This window comes from Mauremys reevesii, linkage group 2 (assembly GCF_016161935.1).
Source record: "Mauremys reevesii isolate NIE-2019 linkage group 2, ASM1616193v1, whole genome shotgun sequence".
Taxonomy (NCBI): domain Eukaryota; kingdom Metazoa; phylum Chordata; order Testudines; family Geoemydidae; genus Mauremys; species Mauremys reevesii.
In genome coordinates this window covers 150,387,936-150,414,482 of record NC_052624.1, presented here as the reverse complement: position 1 = coordinate 150,414,482, position 26,547 = coordinate 150,387,936, and the positions used below count along the sequence as shown (strand labels likewise).

At 40.5% G+C, this 26,547-nt stretch overlaps 2 protein-coding genes across 2 annotated transcripts in view; one reads left to right on the top strand and one right to left on the bottom strand.

Annotated features, from left to right (window-relative positions):
* Nucleotides 1-26,547, bottom strand: part of GKN2 (gastrokine 2) — a 129,762-nt gene that overhangs the window by 2,647 nt on the left and 100,568 nt on the right. Inside the window, exon 2 of the mRNA XM_039527932.1 lies at nt 720-773. Within this exon, the coding sequence (XP_039383866.1) occupies nt 720-773 (54 nt within the window). The remainder of the gene's footprint in view (nt 1-719; nt 774-26,547) is intronic.
* On the top strand, nt 9,932-18,102 carry LOC120399235 (gastrokine-1-like). The gene is made up of 6 exons (XM_039527312.1): nt 9,932-9,968; nt 12,754-12,807; nt 13,849-13,986; nt 14,841-14,951; nt 15,588-15,729; nt 18,005-18,102. Exons 1-6 carry the CDS (start codon nt 9,957-9,959, stop codon nt 18,100-18,102), a joined length of 555 nt encoding a protein of 184 aa, XP_039383246.1. The 5' UTR covers nt 9,932-9,956.

Below are 26,547 nucleotides of genomic sequence, written 5' to 3'. Positions count from 1 at the left end.
ACAGTATTTTACCTATAATGATTCCAGGGCTAATGAAGTTAAAGAACTAAAATGAGTCTGATTTATTTATGCTATGGCCCTTTTGCATCACTTTGGCGATACGAGGCCCCTTCACGCTACCAGAGTGGTGTAAAGGGACCTTACTGTAAATAAGAATTAGGTCTGCTGCATCTCGCTTCACTAAGGGATGATTAAGAAGGGAGATACTATCTATATATGACATGGTGAAATATTAAGAAAGGGGAGACATTTTTTAGAAGGGAGATAACCAGGAACAACGGTTTATAAAGTGAACACAATTATTTAGGATGTATAAAGCAGCAATAATTTCTTCATGGCAAGATCTATTGGCTTGTGGATTATTCTTGCCTAGGAAGTGTTGTGCTCGCAAATATCTACACTGTAGGGAATAATCCTGAATTGATTTAGTGGGATGGAAGGAGGTGACCTCATAGGTCTTTTTCTTCTTTGGGGCCTTATCTAACAGTCCTTCCTCAGGCAAGTGTCAATGGGAGTTCTTCCTGAGTAATGACAGCAGGATTGGCTTCTTAATTTATAGGATTGTCTGGTTTGGCGAAGATTACATTTTCCTTTGTGCTCAGCAATAAGCATTTCATTAACTTCCTCAGTGCTTTTCTTCCTGGTTATCCCATTTCTCCAGGGACCTAATGCATTGCAAATGAATACTAGGCAGTACAAAGCATTGGCAGTCTACTTACTTCATATGAATAAACTTGAGTCCAGAAGACTCCCAGCACAGCAATTACTGTAGCCTGAAAAAGAAATAACAGCATTCATATGCAATAGAAACACTAAAAACCACCATGACACATGGACAGAGTTCAGGCCAAAACTCAGAGCTTGCAGAATTAATGAATCAAGGGAAGCTATTTTATTCCCAAGGCTTGAAAAATTATCCACTTTGCATTGCATGCGGATTATCTGAAAATAATTACATTTTCCAATTGTAAGTTTCTCCTGGTTACATTTCATTTTGCTTGTATCACTGTGAAACTTAATAAAAACTGCTTAATCTTAAAGGGAACCCAAAAAGGAATTTTAAAAAAATTCTACTTGTGAACTTGTTTATCTTTTTATGGTATCTATCTATCTACTTTGTGATTGTTTTGTTGTTTTGATACTTGTGTTTTTTTGTCTTAGAAATATTAGGAATCCCAAACCTACTGTTGCCTAGTTCTGTTGGAGGACCCGTTGGTGGGGTCTCAAAGTACATCAGCTCTCACACCTCAGCTGAAGGGAAGAAGGTATTCAACAAACACTTTCTTCCTCCAAAATATTAGTCATTGACATTAAATATGCATTAGCAAAAACAATCAAAACTTTTAGATGGTCAGACCCAAAATCCCTGCCTCTTTCCATTGGAACTAGAAGCATATCCAGATTTTGATCTCGCACAAAATCTGGGATATTTATATCTGGTGGATTGATGATTCCCTAATTGCCCACAGCACGGTTTCTTGTACCTTCCTCTGAAAAAATCTGGTGCTGGTCACTGTCTGAGACTGGTACAACTGCAGTGACCACAGGTCAGATCTAGTATGGCATTTCCTAGATTCCCATATTTGGTTGAGGACTACTTTACCAGATAAAATATTACAAAGTCCAGTCCAAAGTCTAAATTTAAAAAATGAAACTTGCTAAATATTTTCTACCAGACAGTAATATTCATGTGCATTTTACCATTCCTTGTCTGACTTTGTCTGAGACATTTCTCACACTTTTGTCTCTGTAAAAATTTTGTAAATTCAGTGTTCTTAATTATTTCATTCAGAAAACAACAGACAATACTTTTCCTTTTGAGAAGTTACATTTTTCTTGCTATTCAAAAATTACATTGATTGCTTCCAAAAATATTTCTTGATTCCTCTAAAAATTACAACAAAAATTAGTAATGAAACATGCTTAAGTTTGGGCTCAATCCTGCATCCCTTGTTAATGCATGATTCTCACTGATTTCAAGGAGATTATTGCTGCACAAAGAATGCAGGACAGTACCTTCTTATTGTACCAGCAAATGAAACATGAAACATAATTATTCTCAAAACAGTGCTAACTTCACTGAACACTCTTGCTTCTAGTAAAAAAGAACTCAGATTTGTATATAAATACTGTAGTAGCTTTTAAAAATAATTACAACTGCAATAAAGGACAAATATACTCACAACTGTGTTCATTTTTCTTTCGGATAAGAACAAGAAGTTGTGGATGAAATGGAAAAAAATTGCAGAGACCTTTTATATCTTGCTATAGGTGTGGGAAACACTTGACAGAAATATGCATTGTGACTTCAGTGATTCCATATCTACATGCCACACCATGGTAAACTGCTTAATCTGAAGTTTGGGCCTGATATGTTGAAAGCACTTTAGTCCACCCTGAAAAGATTAAAATTGCTCACTTCACAAATATCTATTATTTACTAATTAACTCTCTAGAAGATACAAATGCTATTTTAACTTTTAATACACAGACATAATTTTAACTTGTCAGGCCTTCTTTATGAGCAGAAATGGATATTAGGAAAGACTCGACTGTTCTTTCCTATTGTTTAAATTTCCTTTTCTGTATCTCCATCCCCAAACACCCACATAGCTTAAAGATGAACCTAGACAGAAATATCCATATCATGGCAACCCACAAGTACTGGTTAAATACCAATGAATAGATCAACTTTCTAGGGGTACATCTACACTACGAGATTATTCCGAATTTACATAAACCGGTTTAGTAAAACAGATTGTATAAAATCGAGTGCACGCGGCCACACTAAGCACATTAATTCGGTGGTGTGCGTCCACGGTCCGAGGCTAGCGTCGATTTCTGGAGCATTGCACTGTGGGTAGCTATTCTGTAGCTATCCTATAGTTCCTGCAGTCTCCCCCGCCCCTTGGAATTCTGGGTTGAGATCCCAGTGCCTGATGGGGCAAAAATCATTGTCGCGGGTGGTTCTGGGTAAATGTCGTCAGTCATTCCTTCCTCCGGGAAAGCAACGGGTGGTTCTGGGTAAATGTCGTCAGTCATTCCTTCCTCTGGGAAAGCAACGGCAGACAATCATTTCGCGCCCTTTTTCCCTGGATTGCCCTGGCAGACGCCATAGCGTGGCAACCATGGAGCCTGTTTTGCCTTTTGTCACTGTCACCGTATGTGTACTAGATTCCGTGGACAGAGGCGATTCAGCAGCGCTACACAGCAGCATTCATTTGCTTTTGCATGACAGCAGAGATGGTTAGCAGCCGTTCTGTACCGTCTACCAGGCCATTGTAAATTGGCAATGAGATGACGGTTACCAGTCCTATTGCACTATACCTTCTGCTGCTGTCATAGGTGCCCCTGGCTGAGATCAGCCGGGGGCGCAAAAGACAAAAATGGGAATGACTCCCCGAGTCAATCCCTCCTTTATGGTATCTAAAAATAGAATCAGTCCTGCCTAGAATATGGGGCAAGTGTACTACTAGAGAGCACAGCCGCTCCGTGTCAGATCATGCAGGAATGATGAGCTGCATGCCATTCACAGGGGGTGCTCCTGCAACAACCCCACCTGTTGCTTCCCTCCTCCCCCAGCTTCCTGGGCTACCGTAGCAGTGTCCCCCCATTTGTGTGCTGAAGTAATAAAGAATGCAGGAATAAGAAACAGTGACTTGTTAGTGAAATGAAATGAGGGGAAGGCAGCCTCCAGCTGCTATGATAGTCCAGACAGGACATTAAGCAGTGTGGGGGAGAGGAGCCCAGCATCCTGCTGCTATGATAGTCCAGGCAGTACAGAATCTTTTCTTTACACATGAAGGGCGGGGGCTGATAGAGCTCAGCCCCCTGTTGCTATGATGAAGACGGTTACCAGCCGTTCTGTACCGTCTACTGGGAATGACCGGGAGGCCAGTCAGGAGCACTCATGGGCTGATGACGAGGACGGATAGCAGTCCTATTGCACTACACCATCTGCCACAAGGCTGATGATGACGACAGATATCAGCCATATTGTACCATCAGCCACCAAGGAGGAGGGGCGAGGATGCTACAGTACAGTGCTGCAGCATCGCGTCTACCAGCAGCATTCAGTACACACAGGGTGAAATTTAAAAGAGTCAAGAGATGATTTTTTTCCCTTTTCCTTCTGGGGGTGGGCGGTGGGGGTACATTGACGAGCTATGCCCTGAACCACCGCGGACAATGTGTTTGACCCTACAGGTATTGGGAGCTCAGCCAAGAATGCAAATGCTTTTCGGAGACTGCAGGAACTGTGGGATAGCTTGCATCCTCAGTCCCCCCTCCCTCCCTCCATGAGCGTCCATTTGATTCTTTGGCTTTCCGTTACGCTTGTCACGCAGCAGCGTGCTGAGTCTCTGCTATGGCTTCTGTCTGGAGATTTTTAAAAAATACTTTGGACTTTTGTCTTCTGTAACGGAGCTCTGATAGAACAGATTTGCCTGCTCATACAGCGATCACATCCATACGGTCCATGCTGGAGCTCTTTTTGGATTTTGTTTTCGGACTGCATCGCCAGCCGTGCTGATCGGAGCTCCACGCTGGGCAAACAGGAAATGATATTCAAAAGTTCGCGGGGCTTTTCCTGTCTACCTGGCCAGTGCATCTGAGTTCAGATTGCTGTCCAGAGCGGTCAGTGGTGCACTGTGGGATACCGCCCGGAGGCCAATACCGTCGATTTGCGGCCACACTAACCCTAATCCGATATGGCAATACCGATATTAGCGCTACTCCTCTCGTTGGGGAGGAGTACAGAAGCTGGTTTAAAGAGCCCTTTATATCGATATAAAGGGCCTCTTAGTGTGGACGGGTGTGGCGTTGAATCGGTTTAACGCTCCTAAAACCGGTTTAAACGCGTAGTGTAGACCAGGCCTAGGTCAAAGTCAAGGTTCCCCCAAGCCAATGTCTCATCAGGCTGGCACAGTTAATGCATATCAGTTTCATAGCCAACAGAAGAACACCAGGGCATTGTGGGGCCAGCATCACAGGTGACCACCTTTGAATGCCCTAACCTGATAGATCAGGTACCCATTTTGAAGCTGGGTAAACTGGATGTGGCCTTTTAGCACGAGATTTATTTAGCCAAAACCCCACACCCTGCAGGATTTTAGTTGAACACCTGAACCAGTCAGCTACTGCACCTCACAGTTTTTAGCTATTGCCTCCAAAATAGCCCATTAAAAATTACTGTAATTAAATGACTTAATAATAATAAATAATAATAATAATAATAATGCCTTGAATGCATAAATTGGGTAAGTCTTAATCTCCCTGATATAAAGATGTATGGGGAAACTAGCACAGAGAGGATGTGTGAATTGTCACAAAATGGATCATTGGAAGAGTGTGGAATAGAATCTCAGTTACGACTGTTCTTTATTTTAGTTAGACCTCACTGCCTCCCTTACAGTGTGGTCGTATTGTGAACAATTATTCTATAAAAATGGGTAAGTTCCATCTGTGTTCTCTTAATGATTCCATATCAGCTAGCACAGGTGAAAATAGCATCATTAATTTTCTTTGCCTTCAGGCACTAGCAGGGGCAGACAACTCCCTAAGTAAACACACAAGCCCACCACTGCCAATAATATATAAGTTCAAAGGGAGGAGCCCTGTGTGTTTGTGGGTGGGTGTGGGGGAAGAAAAGGGTGAGACTTTTGAACATTGCTGGTTTCACGGAGATGCATGAGGGAGAGAGAGAAAAGAAGGCAGTTTCCCCATGTATTTAAGAAATATATTTGACCAACTAATTATATGTGTTTTAACAGAGTTCATTTTAAGTCCAGCAGGTTTATTCTTTACCCAGAACTGCATTATGCTACAAGGGGCTAGTCCAATGCCCACTGAAGTCTATGGAAAAACACCAGCGGTTCCACTGGACCTAATCTATTTCCCACTGGAATCTTCATATAACTTCAGTGGGCATTGGATCAGGTCCTACACAAAGGACACATCCTGTATCTCAAAAATAATAGTCTTCATTTTTGGTCTAGTGTCTAAAACTATATTCAAAGAAAGAGTTTAAATCCCATAAAATTTTCCTTCCTAAATACTGTTTTTCCTAGTTCTTCACAATAATCCATTATATTTTATTTTTATATCTTTTATGTATCATCTCTTTTACTTTCAGCATTCTTTCTTTCTTTGCAGTCTCAGCAGAGAGATCAAGGACTGAATGACCAACGGAGACCGAACTGCAGTATCATTTCAGTGGTGACTCCTGTATGTCGAATTTCATGTGCACAGCTCTCACTAATGTCAACTCTCATGCAGAATGAGGTTTTATATAAGGTGACCACTTCAGGTCTGAGTATCCCTCTGTGAACCTGATCTTTCAGCTCAATATTCACATGTCCCAAAGCCAACTTCTTGCCTTGGCTGCTTCTGGTCTAAGTCAGGGGGTTGCAAACTTTTCTTTTCCACATCCCCCAAATCAGCCATTTTTTCTTAGCTGTTTCACTCAAGGTCTAGTGACAACTCAAGGTCTGGTGACAACTGGTGATATCTGCAGAGAGAATATGGGAGGAAGGAATGGAGCTGGACTCAAGTGCTGGGACAAAAGAAAATGCACTGTAAATGCTTGTAAAAATAGAAAAAATCAAATTAATTTCTTCTTGCGAGGAATTGTCAGTCTTTGTTATTTTCGTGGGTCCAAGTCTGCCCTTATTTACACCAGTGCAATACTCTTAAAGTTAATGGAGTTACTCTTGAGTTACACTGGTATAACCAAAAGGAGAATCTGGCCCATTGTTTTAGCCCCAGCACCCACTGTAGATAATTTAAACGAAGGGATCTTGAAAATAGAATCAAGGAAAAACTTGTGCAATTTCAATTCAAGACTGATTTTCAGTCATCCAACAAATTTCAATGCATAAAGCTAACACCACACAGGAAATCAAATCGAACAAATTAAGATGGAAAAAAATATTGATACAAAAAACTCCCCTGTTGAATCATGGTTTCTTCGGGTGGTTTTGATAAATATTTGTTCCACCCAGAAGAGATAAGCTGACATGAGGGAAAAAGTGCCTACCACACCCGAAAAACCAACAAACTGTACCACGCCAGCCTTTGCATTCTTTTGTTTTTGCCTTAGCAGGACTTTACGTAAGGGCTGTAGAGCACGCTGTGTCTGGATTCCTTTACTGGCCAGGCCTGAATGAAAATTGCTACTACGGCCATGTGGAGAACAGAAGATCCATTTTGTAAAGGATTTCTACATTTGGCTTCATTCCAACCCGGGGGAACATTTCAAAATTCTCTGTGAAGGGAAATTCCAAATCAGTTTTCACTTCAGGCCATTCAAAATGTTTCATTTTGCCAGAACTGAACTGTTTTGTTTAAATTTTAAGTTTTTAAAAAGTTATATTATATATATATCATTGTAATATACAATACAAATAGTAAAATAATTCTAAATGAAAAATTATTTCAAAATGAAAAATTGAAATATTTCATTCCCATAATGTTGAAATGGGATGTTTCAATGTTGTTGGAGCTTATTTTAAATTTTTTAAAATTAAATTTGGCAAAATGAACCCAATTTCACAAAGCATTTTGATTTTGACCGAACCACATATTTCAACGGACTATGGGTTCATCAGAGTTTTCCCAGTTAGCGCTAGTTGCTTCATTTTGATCACATAATACATAACCACATTGGTAATATCTTGATATTGGCTCATGATTTGCCTACAAGAGCCTTTGTCCTGGGGTTTCATTCCCCATGAGCAGGGGCAGGTTCAGGTCCAGGGTTCTACAAATCCTATGATTAGGAAAAAAATTACTTGGGTTAGTCCAGCCCTAATTTCACTATTTCTAGTTCTGATCCTGCTTGAATGGATGTGTAATGATGCATGAAAAAACAAATATATATGTATAAAATGAAAATGTCTTTGGGCATCAGAAATAGAATCTAATTCACTTTTGGTTAAAGTTGGTTCTTAACAATATGAGTTTCCCTGTCGTCTGATAACCTCTAAGAGTCTGTATATAGACAGAAAATGTTCTGAGCAAAGCTTTAAAGATAATATTACAGGAAACATTGGCCAAGGTATGGGATTTTGTACAGTTGGAACTTTTCCTTCTCTGATTTCTACCATTCTATTTAGTTTCCATAATTTTGTCTTACAATCAATAACTCCAGCTATACAAGTTTGCCAAACAGACTATATAAACAATGAAAAGCTGAGGGGGGATTTGTAGATCAGACTTCCAAGTGTGACGCATTATCTGTGATGGCCAAAATGGCTTTGGTTATTGAACTCTTGGACAAAGGAACTTTCCAAGTCTTTGCTAATTATACCACAGAGATTAGCTAAATGGCATTACGTAGTTCAGTTTCCTTGATCCCTTTCTCATGATCACTACCCAATTTATTAATGGTCCAGAAAAAAAGAGAGGAGTTGATGATGTGAACAATGTACTGTTCTGTGTGTTTTGGATTCCATTGACAGCACACATATGCAGCTCCAGTTGCCATCTGCAATTCAGATAGATTACAAGAACTGTAGATCATTCCACTCAGCAATCTATTGGCCTGAGTGGTCTCTACTTTATACCTTGTGCTAACTGTAGAATTTTACACCTCCTTTGCCTTCACTTAGCACAAGTGTAAATGACAACTGAGGATGCAAGACAACAGATAATGTTGCACCATCCCTTTTACACATCATAATGGTTCACTTCAAAGTAGCCTTAGTGTAAATGAGAATCAGGCCTGATGCTTTTATATACAATTGGCTGCTTTAAATTGTCATAACTGCATTAAGGTTAAGGAAGCACATAGATTTGCACCATGGGAAGATCTGACCCAGTTGCTTGAGTTCTTAGTTTCATGAAGGCCTATTTATATCACTCTGGCAATGTAAAGTGGGTGTGAAGTACAGCTGGTTGGAAAATGAGAATTTTTTAGAGAGTCTTCTAGTGAAAATTTTGTCTTTAATTTGTGTTTCAACTAGACCTAGAGCATCTCATGATTTTGTGGGGCCTCACTAATTTTTGAATGCTTGAGGCTGGCAATCTGGTATACTTTATCAATATTATGAATTATGAATATAAGATATCTGAGGTGAGGCTTTTAACGTGCAGGCAAAAACCAGTGGGAGAACACTTCAACCTCTCTAACCACTCAGTGACAGACTTGAAGGTGGCAATTTTGCAACAAAAAAACTTCAAAAACAGACTCCAAAGAGAAACTGCTGAACTCGAATTAATATGCAAATTAGATTCAATTAACTCTGGCCTAAACAGAGACTGGGAATGGTTGGGTCATTACACTAATTGAATCTATTTCCCTATGTTAAGTTCTCCTTACACCTTCTATGGGTCATCTTAATTATCACTTCAAAAAGTTTTTTTTTCCTCCTGCTGATGATAGCTCATCTCAATTGATTAGACTTTTCCTGTTGTTATGCATACTTCCACCTTTTCATGTTCTCTGTATGTATAAATGTCTCCTGTCTGTGTGTTCCATTCTATGCATCCGAAGAAGTGAGCTATAGCTCACGAAAGCTCATGCTAAAATAAATTTGTTAGTCTTTAAGGTGCCACAAGTACTCCTGTTCTTTCTTCAGGCAAAAATTGTTACTGGGAATCTTGTTTGACTTTATGGATTAATCATCTAGGTTTGATTAAGTATTGTTAAAAGAAATGTACTGTGTGTAACTTCTGTATAACAGAAAGTCATGATAAAATTTATTGAATTTACCATTACAAATGGTCTATTATCTGCTACATGTGATTGACACTATCAGTTTGGTGACAAATTGCTTGTTAGAGCAATTACACCAGGAAACAGTGTGTAATGTTATAAATGAATGGATACATGCCAATAAGATAAGTTTATTTCAGTATTTAACCTTCCCGTATTTAACTTTGGAAACTGGTGTATAAAAAGTAGAAGGGTTTGTTTCATTTAGCCCTGCAGATCTTGAATCTCCTCTGCCATCAAAATGAAGCTTGCTGTGAGTACATTTACTACTTTCTTCTTATACTACAGGAATGTTGCACAGGGTTGGGATGTGACCATGCACACGCAGAACTACTGTTAACTTCATTAGAAGTTTTAGAAATTGTACTTTCAGCAGAGATTTCACTCCAAGAGGAAATGGACCCATCTATGCATTAATCTCTAGAATTTTAATGGAAATAGGAGAGAATTTTTATCTCAGACTTAAATACATGTTGTATTGTCTACAGAGTGCCTGATCCTCATTTACAGTACCTAAGTGTAAATCTGAAGCGATTCCATGAAATTTGAGGGGGTTACAACACTGGTGTATGATCACAGAACTGCGGGGAGAATCTGATCCATAGAATCATGAAATGTGAGAATCTGGATATATGACTGGAGAGCAAAACCGTATTTAAACTCATCCTAGTTTGTTGAGGAATTAATTCTAAGAAGTTACTGAGTCACATTCAGCACTTACCCATGAGAAGCTCTTATGGACGTCAGTGGGAGTCGACATCTGAGGAAAGATTTCAAAATTTGTCTCTAAGACAATAATTATGTCTTGAAATGACACAATGTGAAAAATTATTAAATCTTACAATAATATATATTGGCTCTGACTTAGACTAAATAAATTAGGGAAGTTTGAATAATATTTAGCCCATGTAACAATTATGTATGTATTTAGAACAGAATAACAAAAGCATTTAGCATTATTGTTTTCTGCAATAAATAAGACTGTGTCAGCCCTTCCATTATTTATTTCTGTATTCAGGGGTATTGTCAACATTTTCTTTGGATTGAAACAAAGAAGTGCTACTTATGTAGTTTCAGGATTTGTTTATGTTGTGTCTGTCTGAACTTGAAAATCAATCTCTGATGTGAACTCTTAAATTATGTCCTCTATAAATATCCAATCACTTCCAGCAAAGCATAGTCAGGTACTGAACCAGTCTGAATTTTGGTTTAGTTTGACTAGTCAATATGGGGAAGGAATTAAAGAGAATTCCCCTGCCCTGTGTGACCCACATGGGGAAGGGGTTAAGAGCCATAAAAGCTATCCAGAAATGCACTTGGAGAAGTACAGAGATGTTACCAAGATGTTCCCTCGGGGCATGCCTCACCCTAAAGGGAGTGGAGAGGGGCAGGTTATGTATTTCTGCACTGTTCTCAGCACAAGACTGTGCTGATCAGGCATGACCTAACTCTTTATGAATACACATATAATGTAATGTTATTGCTCTGGTCAATATTCAAAATAAAAACATCAAGGGAAAAATCAACTCTCTTTTAAAGAATGAAATATTCCATCCAAAGGGTTCACCTCCTATCCAAGAGTTTGTCAGCTTGTCTCCCACATCCTGGATATTCCACTATTTTTAAATACACTTTTTTTTGAAGTTTTAAATACTCTCACAGTTCAGGGCAACTGCACATACATTCCCTTTCCATGGTCCATCAAGGACAACCATTCTATGCAGTCAGCTGGTCAGCTGTCACCTCCCTTGGACAGAGACCTGCATCTCTCTCCCTCCTGACCAGAGTTTTTCCAGGCTCCACAGTTCCCTGATTACACTGTGATATTCTCAGCAAGCCAAACTATCCATGCTTTGCTTTCTCTTTGAAGGCTCTGAATGACTCTGATTGCTTGCACTAACAAGTCAACACACAACAAGTATATTTATTCTTAAGATGAAAGCATTACAGAGAAAACATATTAAAAACAATAAAATAACCTAAATGCCTCTTAATAAATTTGAGAGAGATCACCCCCACAATTCCATCAAAGGCTCTGACAGGAGTCAGTCCTTCAAACTCCACATAGCTTTTTTCTGTGGTTACAAGTTCATAGCAGCCTTAGGGTACGTCCATACTACCCGCTCGGGTCGGCGGGTAGCGATCGACTTCTTGGAGTTCGATATATCGCGTCTCATCTAGACGCGATATATCGAACTCCAAACGCGCTCCCGTCGACTCCGGAACTCCACCACCGCAAACGGCGGTGGCGGAGTCGACGGGGGAGCCGCGGACTTCGATCCCGCGCCGTCAGGACGGGTAAGTACTTCGAACTAAGGTACTTCAAGTAGCGTAGCTGAACTTGCGTACCTTAGTTCGAACCACCCCCCTAGTGTAGACCAGGCCTTAGCTTAGAACCAGAACAACCACGAATTATTCAGTTTTTCCTTTAGACAGCTTGGCCCTCTGATCTTGGCCTCAGGTGATCAGCAGACAAAGGCTTAGGGTGGAGCTTCAAAAGGCTGGGCTTTTGCAGAACTGAGGGTGGGGAATTTTCATTCACCTCCCACTAGATATTTATCAGGAAATACACTTTACATGTACTGTCCCCAAAGACCCTTCTTCTTTGCCATATTGTTCAATATAGTCCTTTGATCATCCAGGCCCACAATAATACATAACCTTTACATTTCATACAATGGACTCCAAATATATTTGAACTTCATTCAGCAAGGTTTTTCAAGGATATTGCTGGAAATTGCCAAATCTGTCACAAATACTATGAGCCAAATGTTGCTCTTCTCACCTAGGCAAAGCATCCTGCCCAGGCTAAAAGGAATTTACATCAGAAAAGGTAACAGATTTACCCATATGATATTTCAGCATATTTGAATAATCTTCAAATAGATTACAGTTTAGGACCCAGTCCAGCAAAGCACTTAAGTATGTGCTTAAATTTAAGCACATGCCTAAGCCTATTCTTAGACAACAAAGAACTTTCAGAACATGTTTTACCAAGGCAAGCACTTACATTGTTATGCTTCCAATGTTAATTTCAGATTGTGATTGCTGCTCTGCTCGGAGTCTTCCTAGCTCCAGTTTTTGCTAATGATGTAAGTATAATGATCAAAATGTTTCTTTTGGGCTGTATGAGTTTTCACAGCTGAAAAATAAATTTCTGAAAAGGAATCTAAGTTTTCCTTAGTGCATTAAACTGACATAGCACAAGATTGTGTTTGCATGCTTAAGAAAATATTTAGTCTGTTTACTTACTGAGGGGGAAAACTCAATTATTGGCAGTTTAGAAAACATCAAATTATATATTGATAATAGTATAAATATTATGAAATCATTGTGTGGGGTGTTGGGATAATGATAGCATCATCTCAAAGAAAGAGATATAGTTGGTCTAGTATGATCTACCTTTTCCAATACCATGTTGTATTTTATCCCAATTACCATGTACTTCTATGTCCTTAATTGCTTTCTCTTTCAAAATTTGTTCTCACACCTGGCATACAATTGAATCCCAGATCACTTTCCCTCCCCCTTTATACTGTATTTGAAATTCTGCACTCATAGGGTATGACTTCTGTGTTTATAAATTAGTTCTGAGTTACTACAGAGAATTCTTTCCCAAGTATTTGACTGGTGGGTCTTGTTCATATGCTCAGGGTCTAACTGATTGCCATATTTGTAGTTGGGGAGAAATTTTTCTTCAGGTCAGATTGGCAGAGACCCTGGTGGGGGTGGGAGGGCCTTCCTCTGCAACATGAGGCATGGTTCACTTGCTGGTTTCAACTGGAGTAATTGGTAAATTCTTTGTAACTTGAAGTCTTTAAATCAAGATTTGAGGACTTCAGTAACTCAGCTAGAGGTTATGGGTCTATTACTGGAATGGGTGGGTAAGGTTCTGTGGCTTGTGATCTGCAGGAGGTCAGACTAGAGGATCATGATGTCCCCTTCTGGCCTTACAGTCTATGAGTCCATGGGTCTAACAACCTTTATGCTTTGGCTCAAATAGTTTTAGCAGCATCCCAGCCACTCCCCAAAGTGTCTCTGTTATATCTCTTTAATGTGATTTTAAGGCCAATGATTTTCCATGGATTTATAGAAATCGAAACACATTGTCTTTTTAAAAAAAAACACAACAGAATGTGAATGAAAACAATCAGGGAAATGATGGCGGAAACTCCCACCAGACTGTGAGCATCAACAACGATAAGCACGTGGCCAACATTGACTCAAACAACGGCTGGAATTCATGGAACTCCGTCTGGGATTATGGCAATGTAAGTGGCAAATATGCATTTTTGGAGACTCCTTGAGCCAATAGCTCCGCGCATTCTGCTTCAGTGGATTGGGGCATCAATTACTAGTAAGTAACTGCGCTGAAAACAATGGAGTTACGCCAGTGTAAATAAGACTTCAATGAGTTATTCTCATCTCACCACCTGTGTAACGCTGATGCAAGTAACTAACACCATTGGCTTCAGCGGAACTATTTTTGATTTATGCCTGTATAAGTGAGAGCAGAAACAGCTTGAAAAGAGAATTATTTTAGGTTTCATTAAAATTCAAAACTGGTAGAGTAGTTCTCACTGAAGCCAAGGAAAGTATGAGCAAGACCAGTTAGGTGCAAACTTTCAAACATACGCTTCACTTGCAATCTAAATCTGAATCCAGATCTTCCATGGCAAAAGAATCAAGTTTATTAGGAAAAGATTTTCAAAAGTGCCTGGGAGTATCAATGGAACTTTTAGTCCTAAATCCTTTAATGGCTTTGAAAATGTCCTGATTAACCTTTTTACTACTTCTGGTACAATATATGTTGCATCAGTATTATCAACTGAGCATCCATTCACATGCCTGAAACAGCAGAGCATACCAATCATATAGCCGCATTGGAATGCTCATTTGCTTCAGCCATGATAAAAATGCTCCAGTCATTATGATAATATCACTTAATAAATAAAATTCAGAAACACCATTTGCTTGCACTATAGCAAGTCTCTACTCTACACATTTCTCAATATTACTTCATCTATTTTTTGAGCCCCAAGTTCCAGGGCTTATTTCATTTGTGACCAAAGAGAGGAGCTACTTTGAAACAAAATGCACCCCTCTCTGTACTTTTATTTTGCAGGGTTACATTGCAACCAGGATACTTTCAAAGAAAGCCTGCATCATTGCTAAAATGAACAAAAATGTTATGCCTGATGTTGTACAGCTTCCGCAGCTGATTAAAGAAAAGAAGGTAAGAAAGAGGAGGAAAGGTAGGGATGATTGGTGGGGGTGGAGCTAGGGAGTTTGCTTGTGAAAATGCATCATCTTAAAATGGTAGAAAGAGGCAAAGGCTCCAGTAGCAAAAGTCACATTTCTCACCAAGCATGCTCCAAGCCTTTATTCTAGAGCCTTATTGCCTCATTCTTTCTTGCCTTGCACCTACTGCAGTCATTTACAACAGAACAAGGCAGGTGTAAAATGTCACTAATCTGATCTGGTAGTGTTTTATACTCATTTCGGACTCTCTTAGCAGTCCACTGGTGAAAGTGACTGCCCAGGGTGTGGGTTAATGGTGAACCGGACCCCTAGTTTGCATGAGTAATGATGAAAGGAAAAGGTTTTTACATGGCAGTGGAAATATTGGCAGCACTTCACTGTTCCAATGACTCTTTTCAGTGCCCTTTTGGGGTTTTCAGCCCCTAGCCCTTCTTGGATTCTCCACTTGTGCCCTATGGGAGAGCTGAGCAATGGAGCTGACTCTCAGCTTGCTCCTGGTATCTTAGGCTGTACCCACATTGTCACAAGCTGTGCACTCTTAGGAATGTCACAGAAAGGATCATGATTTTATTCAATGCTGTTATTCTGGCTTTGCTTACTGAATGTTTAGGAAGCCGGCTCTCGAGGGCCTCCCCCAGTGGAACTGCAATTCACCGTCTCAAAAACCACAGTCAGTGACCTGGCCCCGTATGGAAAGTCTGTTGAATTTATGTGCAAAGGAATTCCAACCTATGTTGCTCATGAAGCTCGTGGTGAGTACAGATTTAACTAACATTTCATGCTGCAAAACCACCCATTGAATTTACAATATGAAACATGGCAAGCGTGTCACTTTCCTACGTGGAAATGGGCCAGAAGCAACCTGGGATATTTCAGGCATCAGGATCTGAACCCAGATCTGGATCTGAATTTTGTAGGCAATCTCAATAAGGGGCTGAACCCAAAGTTCAGATCCCACCATGCCTGGATTTTATGGGGTTCAAAATACAGAAAAGAATTTTGCAGCTCAGGCTCTCATCTAAAATTTTAAATGAATATTCGTATAACTTTCTTTCCACTCCCCAAAGTGATGGAGAAATGCAAGGATTTCTTTATTCCCTCATCATCCTTGCAATCTCCTTACAGAGCAGGTTTAGAGGCTGTTAGAGCTGCATGTAACTTGTCCACTCTCCACTCTATTCCCTCATCTTGTAGTATATCACCGAAAGCAATTTTGTCTGCTTTCAAGCATTGCAATCACCTTCCAATCAATTGGAGGTTGGATAGCCTCGAAATCTTTCTCTATAAATCAGAATGCCAAAAATCTGAGGAAGAATATATTTGAGAGCACTAAATACCTCATTCCATTTCCCATGACAAAACTCCTATTTACTTTAATGGGGAGCAGGGTCATTTTGATTAAGGATAATAGAATTTTTCATAGAAATGTAAAGTATTTAAGGTATGTAAAATTAATATGAAGTCATGTAATGTTAGGATATTGCTTATTTCATAGCACTTGTATGGCCAAATTATTGTGATAAACTTCCTTTATTGTTTGAAACAATGGGGGTGGGAACGGATCTGTCTGTGGAAATTGCTAAAGCATTCATTTTCCACCACTGGCTTTTCCTTCTTTGTGCTGAAAAATTGCTCCAATAACTGATGAAGACCGACTCATGTTTGAAGTTTGGAGAAATAAGAAAAATCATCACATTAAAGTAAAAAACTACTTTTCTCTGATAAACAAAGACTAGAGCAACACGGCTGCACCGAAACAAATTGTTCAAAGAAATTGTTTGCTTAAATCTGAGTTATTAGGTGGCATAATTGCCTTTGTTTTCTGTTCTGCAAATCATGGCCTGATTGTAGACAAGAAAGAGATTGGTCTTTTTATTTTGATGAAGGTAGGTCATACTAGCTTAGGTCATGTGTGTATATAGGACAGAGGATAAAGGCTTATATTCCATTTAGATTCCACTTCAGCCCTTTTTAATAGTTTAAGTCGGACTTAAGAGATGCATTGAACTCGTGCTGGCTATCTCCACAAGGGTGAACTTCACCTGGATTTATGAGGACCTAGATGGTTCAGAGGACAATATTATGGCAGAAGTATCTCCTTTCAGCAAAGTGTGTTGAAATGCCACGGTATTGCTCTGAAAGCCTCATACTCTCCCTATTCAGTAGTGGATTTTTTTGTATTTTTTTTACTATTTTTTAGAATACTCAGTAGCTGACAGTTTTTTATAATGTAGAAACCCAGTGTGACTTTAAGACTGGTACTAAACAAATAATGATTCTTTTTCAGAGTTACTGGGCCCTATTACCCACTTTGTTACTCCAGTTTTGCACTGGTGTAATTTCACTGATTTCAGTGCAGCTGTATTGAACTAAAATTGAACCAACCTAATGTTGAATCTGGCCCATTATTTCCTTTTGAGTTGAATCTTTGCTACTTATTGTTAGCAAAATTTTAAAGACGACTGTAATCAGTACTGAAAAAAAAAATGAAAAAAAAAAAATAGAAAAGGCCTCAAGACATGGAGGGATAAATCATTCTCTGTTGATTGTTGACATCAAAGTCACACAGATATGCCAATACGGGCAGTGTAAATATCTAAGATAGAAGAATAGATATCCAAGTACTAATGTCCAAGTGATCCTGAAACTGAACCAAAGCCCATGGAAATAATCTTTTCATTAACTTCAATGAGCTTTGGATCATGCATCAGTATATTAAAATTCTATATGCAGGAAAGGAGGGTTTTTTTTATTATAGTAACTCATTGTCATACAAAAGAATTAACTGTAGGGCAGGTGGAATTTTAATGCTCTTACTCACAAATTAATAATCCACTGATTCCCACTTCATGATAGTGCATTGAGGGCTTTTATTAGATGGCATAGACCTTGAATGGTTTGGATTGATTGGGAAATGGTTTGGAGTGTTCTTTGTAGGAGACTTATTCAGGACTGTAATGAATGGATGACTATGATAACATCCTTAGCCATCACCTGATACTAATTTTTGTTTTTCTTTTTCCTTAGGAGACAACCTTTTATTTTATTCTGGGCAATGTTTCAAGACTAATATAATGCACACGATGACATTAAACTATTGCGATGAAACTGCATCTTTCAAATAAAATTGTTGCTGATATAATCCTGCTAGCAATGCCCTCACTGATTAGAAAAATAATATTTTTGTTGCAGTTCTTTTCATGATCGTGTTATCAGATATTTGTTTTCCTCTCCTCCATATGTTTTCTGTGTAGAAGAAATCTAGGCTGTTACAATGTCTGTCAATAAAAGTTATGCCATGTTTCTAATAATTTCTGTCTTCTGTCACGGATACTGGCTCAGGATGTGATCTGAGAGGTTAAACAGGTTTGGGCCTGGTTAGAATTTGGATGAGAGCCCTTAATGAAAGAGAACCTTGGGGCTGTATGCAGGGAGGCTAATGATTTAGAACAGGGGGGGGCCAACCTGTGGCTCTTCAGAAGTTAATATGCAGCTCCTCGTATAGGCACCAACTCCGTGGCTGGAGCTACAGGCGCCAACTTTCCAATGTGCCGGGGGGTGCTCACTGCTCAACCCCTGGCTCTGCCACAGGTCCCGCCCCCTCCCCTGAGCCTGCCGTGCCCTCACTCCTTCCCCCATCCCCCCAGAGCCTCCTGCATGCCATGAAACAGCTGATTGGGAGGTGCAGGGAGGGAGTGGGAGGCACTGATCGGCGGGGCTGCTGGTGGGTGGAGGCGCTGGGAGCGGGTTGGGGGAGTGCTGGGGGGCTGCTGACATATTATTGCAGCTCTTTGGCAATGTACATTGGTAAATTCTGGCTCCTTCTCAGGCTCAGGTTGGCAACCGCTGATTTAGAAGGTTGCAGTCTCCCATGTCAGTAATGAACCAGTTTCTCTGTGTGATGTTAAGGAACACTCTGGTGCTTTCCATTAGTTGAAACTGGGATCCTGAACATGAGGGCCTTGAAGAAATCATGATTCTTTTTGCAAGAATAGGGTTGATGGTTGTGTACTTGCCAAATTCCAATTAGGGCAAATAAATATGATTATATAAAATTTCCCACTGCAGTTTTAATTGGCTGTGGTACATTTATTCATTTCCTGAATTAAACTCTTATTGAACACTGTTAAACAACAGCTGCATTCCACTATAAGGTAGCTGTATTTCAATAAGGTTTATTGACCCAGGTGGCTATTTAAGCATCAATAAAATTATTATTGAAGTAATAATTATTGAAATCCAGATGCATTATATATATATTAGAACTGTTGATTAATCACAGTTAACTCATGCGATTAACTCAAAAAAATTAACTTCGATTAAAAAAATTAATCATGATTAATTGCACTGTTGATCAATAGAATAACAATTGAAATTTATTAAATATTTTTGGATGTTTTTCTACATTTTCAAATATATTGATTTCTATTATAACACAGAATACAAAGTGTAAAGTGCTCACTTTGTATTATTTTTTATTACAGATATTTGCACTGTAAAAATTATAAACAAAATAAATAATATTTTTCAATTCACCTCATACAAGCACTATGGTGCAATCTCTTTATCGTGAAAGTATAACTTACAAATGTAGATTTTTTTTGTTACATAACTGTACTCAAAACCTAAACAATGTAAAACTTTAGAGCAGGACTGCACAACTGGTAAAGCAGTGAGGGCCATATTACTCCAAAGAAAACAGCTGAGGGCCGAACCCCCCGGTCCCACCGACACCCCCCCCAACGCCGCCAAGGCCCCCCGAAACACAACACCCACCCCCAGCGCTGCCTAGCCCCCCTGAAATATTCCCCCGTTCCCCAGCACCACCTGCCCCACGGAAACAAACCCTCCTTTCCCAGCGCTGCCCCACCGAAACAGCAGTATTGAACCTTGGTAATGTGTTATAGTGGGCCTCTAAGGTAGTATAATTAAGGGAAAAGAAAAATGTCTTTTTGCTAGAAGTAGATTAAGATCTTCCCCCCACTTTAATCAATTGCCCTGCTGAATGAATGAGATGTGACTGAGGAAGGCGTGGAAGGCAGCACCTCCAGACAGCTGCAACCCTCGGAGAGGGGATGGGAGCCAGACCAGATCAATAGAACAGGTCAGCCACTGACTCCTCGCTCACCTCCTCACACCCCACCCCCACCGGCTCACCTACTCACCCCCCATCACTGCTCGCTCACCTGCTCGCCTCCTCAACCCCCCCTCTCCTGCCCCCCCACCACTGCCCACCCGCTCATCTCCTCAGCCCCCACCACCTCCCCGACTTGCCTCCTCACCCCGCCACTGCCCACCCGCCTCTTCAGCCCCCCTCTCTCACCCGCCGCTTGCCTACTCACCCCCCACGGGCCGCACAGTGAACCCACGCAGACTGCACGCGGCCCCCGGGCCGCATGTTGTGCAGGCCTGCTTTAGAGCCTACAAGTACACTCAGTCCTACTTCTTGTTCAGCCAATTGCTAAGACAAACAAGTTTGTTTACATTTACAAGAGATGCTGGTGACTGCTTCTTATTTACAATGTCATCTGAAAGTGAGAACAGGCATTCGCATGGCACTTTTGTAGCTGGCATTGCAAGGTATTTGCGTGCCAGATATGCTAAACATTTGTATGCCCCTTCATGATTCAGCCACCATTCCAGAGGACATGCTTCCATGCTGATGATGCTCGTTAAAAAAATAATTGCGTTAATTAAATTTGTGACTGAACTCCTTGGGGGAGAATTATATGTCTCCTGTTCTGTTTTACCTGCATTCTGCATATATTTCATTTTATATCAGTCTCGGATGATGACCCAGCACATGTTTGTTTTATGAACACTTTCACAGCAGATTTGACAAAATACAAAGAAGGTACCAATGTGAGATTTCTAAGGATAGATTCAGCACTGACCCAAGGTTTAAGAATCTGAAGTGCCTTCCAAAATGAGAGGGATGAGGTGTAGAGAATGCTTTCAGATGTCTTAAAAGAGTAACACTCCGATGCGGAAACTACAGAACCCAAACCACCAAAAGAGAAAATCAACCTTCTGCTGGTGGTATCTGACTCAGATGATGAAAATGAACATGCGTCAGTCAGCACTGCTTTGGATTGTTATCGAGCAGAACTGGTCATCAGCATGGACACACATATTCTGGAATGGTGGTTGAAGCATGAAGTGACATATGAATCTTTAGCGCATCTGGCATGTAAATATCTTGCAATGCGGGCTACAACAGTGCCATGCGAATGCCTGTGCTCACTTTCAGGTGACATTGTAAACAAGATGTGGGCAGCATTATCTCCTGCAAATTGTAAACAAACTTGTTTGAGCGATTGGCTGAAGTAGGACTGAGTGGACTTGTAGGTTCTAAAGTTTTACATTGTTTCATTTTTGAATGCAGTTATTTTTTATACATAATTCTACATTTTGTAAGTTCAACTTTCATTAAAAAGAGATTCCACTACAGTAAATATACTATTTCTTTTGGTTTTTACAGTGCAAATATTTGTAATAAAAATAAATATAAAGTGAGCACTGTACACTTTGTATTCTGTGTTGTAATTGAAATAAAAATATTTGAAAATGTAGAAAACACCCAAAAATGTTTAAATAAATGGTATTCTATGTTTAACAGTGCAATTAATCGCGATTAATTTTTTTAATCGCTTGACAGACCTAATATATATATATATGTGGATCAATATACTTATTATTGAAATAATAATTATTGAAATCCAGATTAATCTGTGTAGCTATTTGAGGATCAATAAGTGTATTATTGAAATGCAGCCGCTTTGTAGTGCAGCTGTTGTTTAATAATGATCAGTAAGAGTTTAAGACAGGACATGAAAATGTATACTCATTTCCAATTAAAACTGTAAGTAAAGAGTCAGAATGGAATTAGGCAAGAGCCAGGGTCAGATGTCAGGGGACAATCTACTCAAATTTATGACAGATGCCCAGGGCCCACAAAGAATTATTCCAGCAGCAAGAGCTTATGCGAGGAGAGGGATGTTCTGTACTCACCCTCTTTCTCCCTGGATTGCACCTTGCATTGGGGGTTGGGACAGGAGTAGTCTAGGAGCCACTTTGCCTGTTCTAGAACATCAATGATTACCCTAAATCAGGGACAATTTTACAGGGTCCAAACTTTAGGGTTGAGTGGCACAATAAGCATCTGGAACAGGGCCAAGAATCTGGTCTATAATTTTCAAACTCTATACAACAAAAGGCATGACCATAAATACCTATTTTTATTATAGTTTATTATTACATACTGCAATATTTCATCCATCTCCAACTGCACATTTTCCCCCCGTGGAAATGGCCTGTAAAAAACATAACTAGGCAGATCCATCAGTATATTTTTACAGTGAAGCATTATGAATGTTACGGAAGTTGAGCTAGTTAACCTAAGAATTCAAAGCAAGTCTGAAATCTGCAAAGAAATTTTAGTGAAAAACAACATTTGCCGTCTTAGAATGGACTCAGTCAAACATATAAATATAGCTAAGGAAATTGTTTCTCAAGTGAAAGTGCTGTCACAGGAAGCTAAATTCTTCAGAAGTGGAATTACTTTTTTAGATGAATCACATTGCATTGGAAAAACCTTAAGAATTTAATTCACATATTATGGATCTTGGTTTCTTGCTAAGATTGATTAGGAAACATAGGCGTGCGCAGCACATTTAATTAGGGTGTGCACCCAGGGAGCCCTGCCCCAGCCCGCCCCTGCCATGCCCCCATCCACTCCCTCCTACTTCCTGCCCCCTGACTGCCCCCCTCAGAATCCCTGACCCCCCCGCTCCTTGTTCCCTGACTACCCCCTCCTGGGACCCTTGCCCCTAACTGCCCCCCAGGACCCCACCCCCTATCTAAGCCTCCCTGCTCTTTGTCCCTTGACTGCCTCCCTAGGACCCTTCCCCCTACCTGTCCCCTGACTGCCCTGACCCTTATCCACACCCCCGCCCCCAGCCAGACCCATGGGACTCCCATGCCTATCCAACCGCTCCCCGCCCCCTGACAGGACCCCCAGAACTCACAACCCATACAACCCCCCTGCTCCCTGCCTGCTCCAACCCCTCTCCACACCCCTGCCTCCTGACAGGCCCCCCCCCAGAACTCCCAACTCATCCAACCCCCCCAGCTCCTTGCCCCCTGACCACCCCCTCCAGAGACTCCCACCCTAACTGCCCCCAGGAGCCTCCTTGCTCCCTGTCCCCTGACCGTCCTGATCCATATCCACTCCCCACCCCCTGACAGACCTCGGGACTCCCATGCCCCATCCAACTCCCCCTGCTCCCTGACTGCCCCCTCCAGAGACCCCCCTGCCCCTAATCACCACCCCCCTGGGATCCCACCCCTATCCAATCCACCCTGCTCCCTGTCCCCTGACTGCCCCCACCCCTTATCCAACCCCCCACCCCCGGCCCTGGACCCCTTACCATGAGGCTCCTAGCAGCATTTTCTGCTCCACTCAGAGCCAGACACGCTGCCCCATGGGAGCAGGCAGCCCTGCCTCTCAGAATGCTGCGCGTGCGGTGGCATGGCTCTGGATGAGCAGGGAGTGTGTCTGCCTCCCCGCGGAGCCGAACACAGCCCCATGGGAGTGCGCAGCCCCGGCCCGCAGAGCTCTGCGCATGCGGTGGCATGGCTCCAGAGGAGGAGGAACGGCGGAGGAGGGGCTGGCGGCTTGCTGCACTCGGCTGGGCACTCCGGTCCGAGAGTGCAGACCCCATGGCTTGCCGTGCCAGAAGAGTGGGGCCATTTTCCCACCCCTGCATTAGGGTGTGCCTGGGCACACCCGGCACACTCTGTGAGCACTCCTATGTTAGGAAATCATTATACTGCATGATGAATATAGTATTTATTGTTCAGCACAATATCATAATTGTACTTGAGCCAGCAGAAATGTGGACAGTTGGCTTAAAGCAGACTGAAAAGAGAATAATTTCCACTGAAAGTAAGAAGAGGAGGAAATAAAACCAGAGATTCCAATGTGACTGTTTTAGTAGCTCAAAAGAGACTTCAGGAGCTGTGAATTTAATAAAATTATACTTTTTCAAGAATGCATATAGATATTTACCTTTTTAATTTAACAAAAGAACTCATAATTTCAAATCAGCAGGAAAAAATGACCCTCCTCAGCAAAGCATGGGCTTGTTTTTTGCTAAAGGAAAATTTCCATTATCTGTAATGATTTTATTCTCTGTACTTTTATTCCCACTAGCAGGGCTAATTTAGTGTTGCCAACTCTCACTATTTTATCATGACTCTCAAGATATTTCGTAAAAAGAACAGGAGTACTTGTGGCACCCTAGAGACTAACAAATTTATTTGAGCATAAGCTTTTATGTTTTATTTAGTGTATTTCTTAAACCTCAGCTTGTGGAGTTATGTGAATGTGTGAGAATCTCAGTTTTTATTTTTAAAAAAGTTTCTAGATGTCGTCACAGAGAAAAAATTAATAATGTGCCCTAAAGGCCCAAAAGCCAGATGATAAATAAAAAGACCCCTAAATATAATATTTTAAAAAAAAGACTTGCGATGTCCTGAGTTCTGGAGTTTGACTTGTGATTTTTGAAAATTTGGGATTGACAATACTGTTGTATCTTTGACACACACACTTGAGCAGATCTGACATTCTTCTTAGCAGAGAAAAATGTTCCATCTGCAGCACAAACTAATCTATGAGAGAGAATTGTGACAGTGGATTCTGACTTCTACCATGTGATAGGAGTTAAAAGTACAGCTGGATGAAATGTTATGAACCAATTTTTTTTTCTTTTTTTTTTGGTGAGAAATGCTGATTTGGTCCATCAAAACATTCTGCAAATTCATAGTGAACTCACCAAACTGTTTTGGTCAAGAAAACTGAACCACCCCAAAAGTCTGAAAAATTTTCAAAACCAAATATTTCAACTTTTTGATTCAAAATGACTTTTTGTTTTGAATTTTGCTTCAATTTTATTATTTTTTACTTCAATTTTATTATTTTTTAAAAAAGGTAAAAAAACCCACAACTATTTAAATGAAAATAAAAAGTTTAATTTGATCTGAAACAAATATTTTCATCTTTTTTGGTGTTCCCTGAAAAATGCAAAAGAATTTTCAATTAGAATCAACCTGAAACAATTTTTTTTTTGTATTTTTTGGGTTGGCAACTGTACCAAAAAAATCAGCTATTCTCACAGCTCTTGTTACAACCTTCCATAACCCTGAGCCTTGTCAGGAAACAGGACCATAAAATAAAGATTAAGGGTAAATTTTTCAAAAAACACTTGTGATTGCAGAGCCTATGTTCTGTTGACTTTCAGTAGGACTAAATCACTTTTGGGTCAGATTTTTCAAAGATATTTAGTCACCAAAAGACACCTAACTCCCATTGGAAAGGAAACATATAGCATATTGTATTTTTGCAGGTCAACATCCATATCTCTGAATTGACCAGCAAATGGGCATAGGGCCAATATGAATAAGGACACAACTAGAAATATCACTAATAGCCAGTCAGATACTCATTCCAGACAGCAAAATGTCAACTCTGTGATATGGCGTTGACTTCCCTGGTTAAATGAGTATCCCTTAGCTATCTATTGTGGAAGCCAGGAAATAATTAACAAGGATTTGAAGGGATCTTAATGCATGTCCGTTAGTTAGCATGAGTTAGGCTAGCTGTGACCCTAATGACGTGAGATTTGTAGAAGCAAGATAATGTGAGACAGAGTGAACTGTGTGAAAAGTTATTACGACCTTGCAATTCAGATAACCGAATATGCAGTCTTGCTTTTTCTTAGGAGTGAGACAAATAAGATAGCAGAAAAGCTTATGTATAAACAAAATGTATTTGTTGCTTTTTACCGTCTGTATTATTGCTAGAAATTGTCTGTAACAAAGGTATAAAGCTTGCTGTAATTGTTTACCAGTTGAGAGACCTGTCCGGGACTGGGGTGACCCTGTGTCCTATGGCACTCTCTCCCTCCATTGTAATTACTGGAGAAATAATAAAGTATTTGATTTTGCTGCACCCAAACAAAAAGCGAGAACTAAGTTTTTCTCCGACACTATAAAAGAGGTATAGTATCTACCTCACAGGGTAATCAGAAAAGAAGAGCAAGATGATGGCAACAGACTGTAAATACTGGACCCTTAGACTGAGGTGATTGCCTTCCTCAGAGAGTGTGGAAGCTCAGATGTCAGGACATTTTGATCAATAGGGCCTTTATGTTTCTCTCTCTGTCACTGGGTGGGACCCATGTCCCTCTCTTCAGTGGAAGGTTTTCCCTCCATTTTCTATCCTAGCCCATGTTCTTTGTTGGTTCAATAGGAATTTCTTCCTTTTGCTCAGCCTCCAGAAAAGGTTCATCTCCCACTCATCAGTGTCAGATTTTCCCTCCATTTTCTTGCCCTAGCTCAAACTCTCTATTGGATCAAGGAGAGTTTCTATGTTTCTGTCAGCCACTTGGTGAGGTTTGTGTCATGCTCCGCAGTCTCAGGTTTTCCCTCCATTTTCCCACTCTAGCTCACATTCTATGTTGTTTAATAGGAATTTCTGTGGTATGCTCATGACTGAGTGAGGGTGAGGC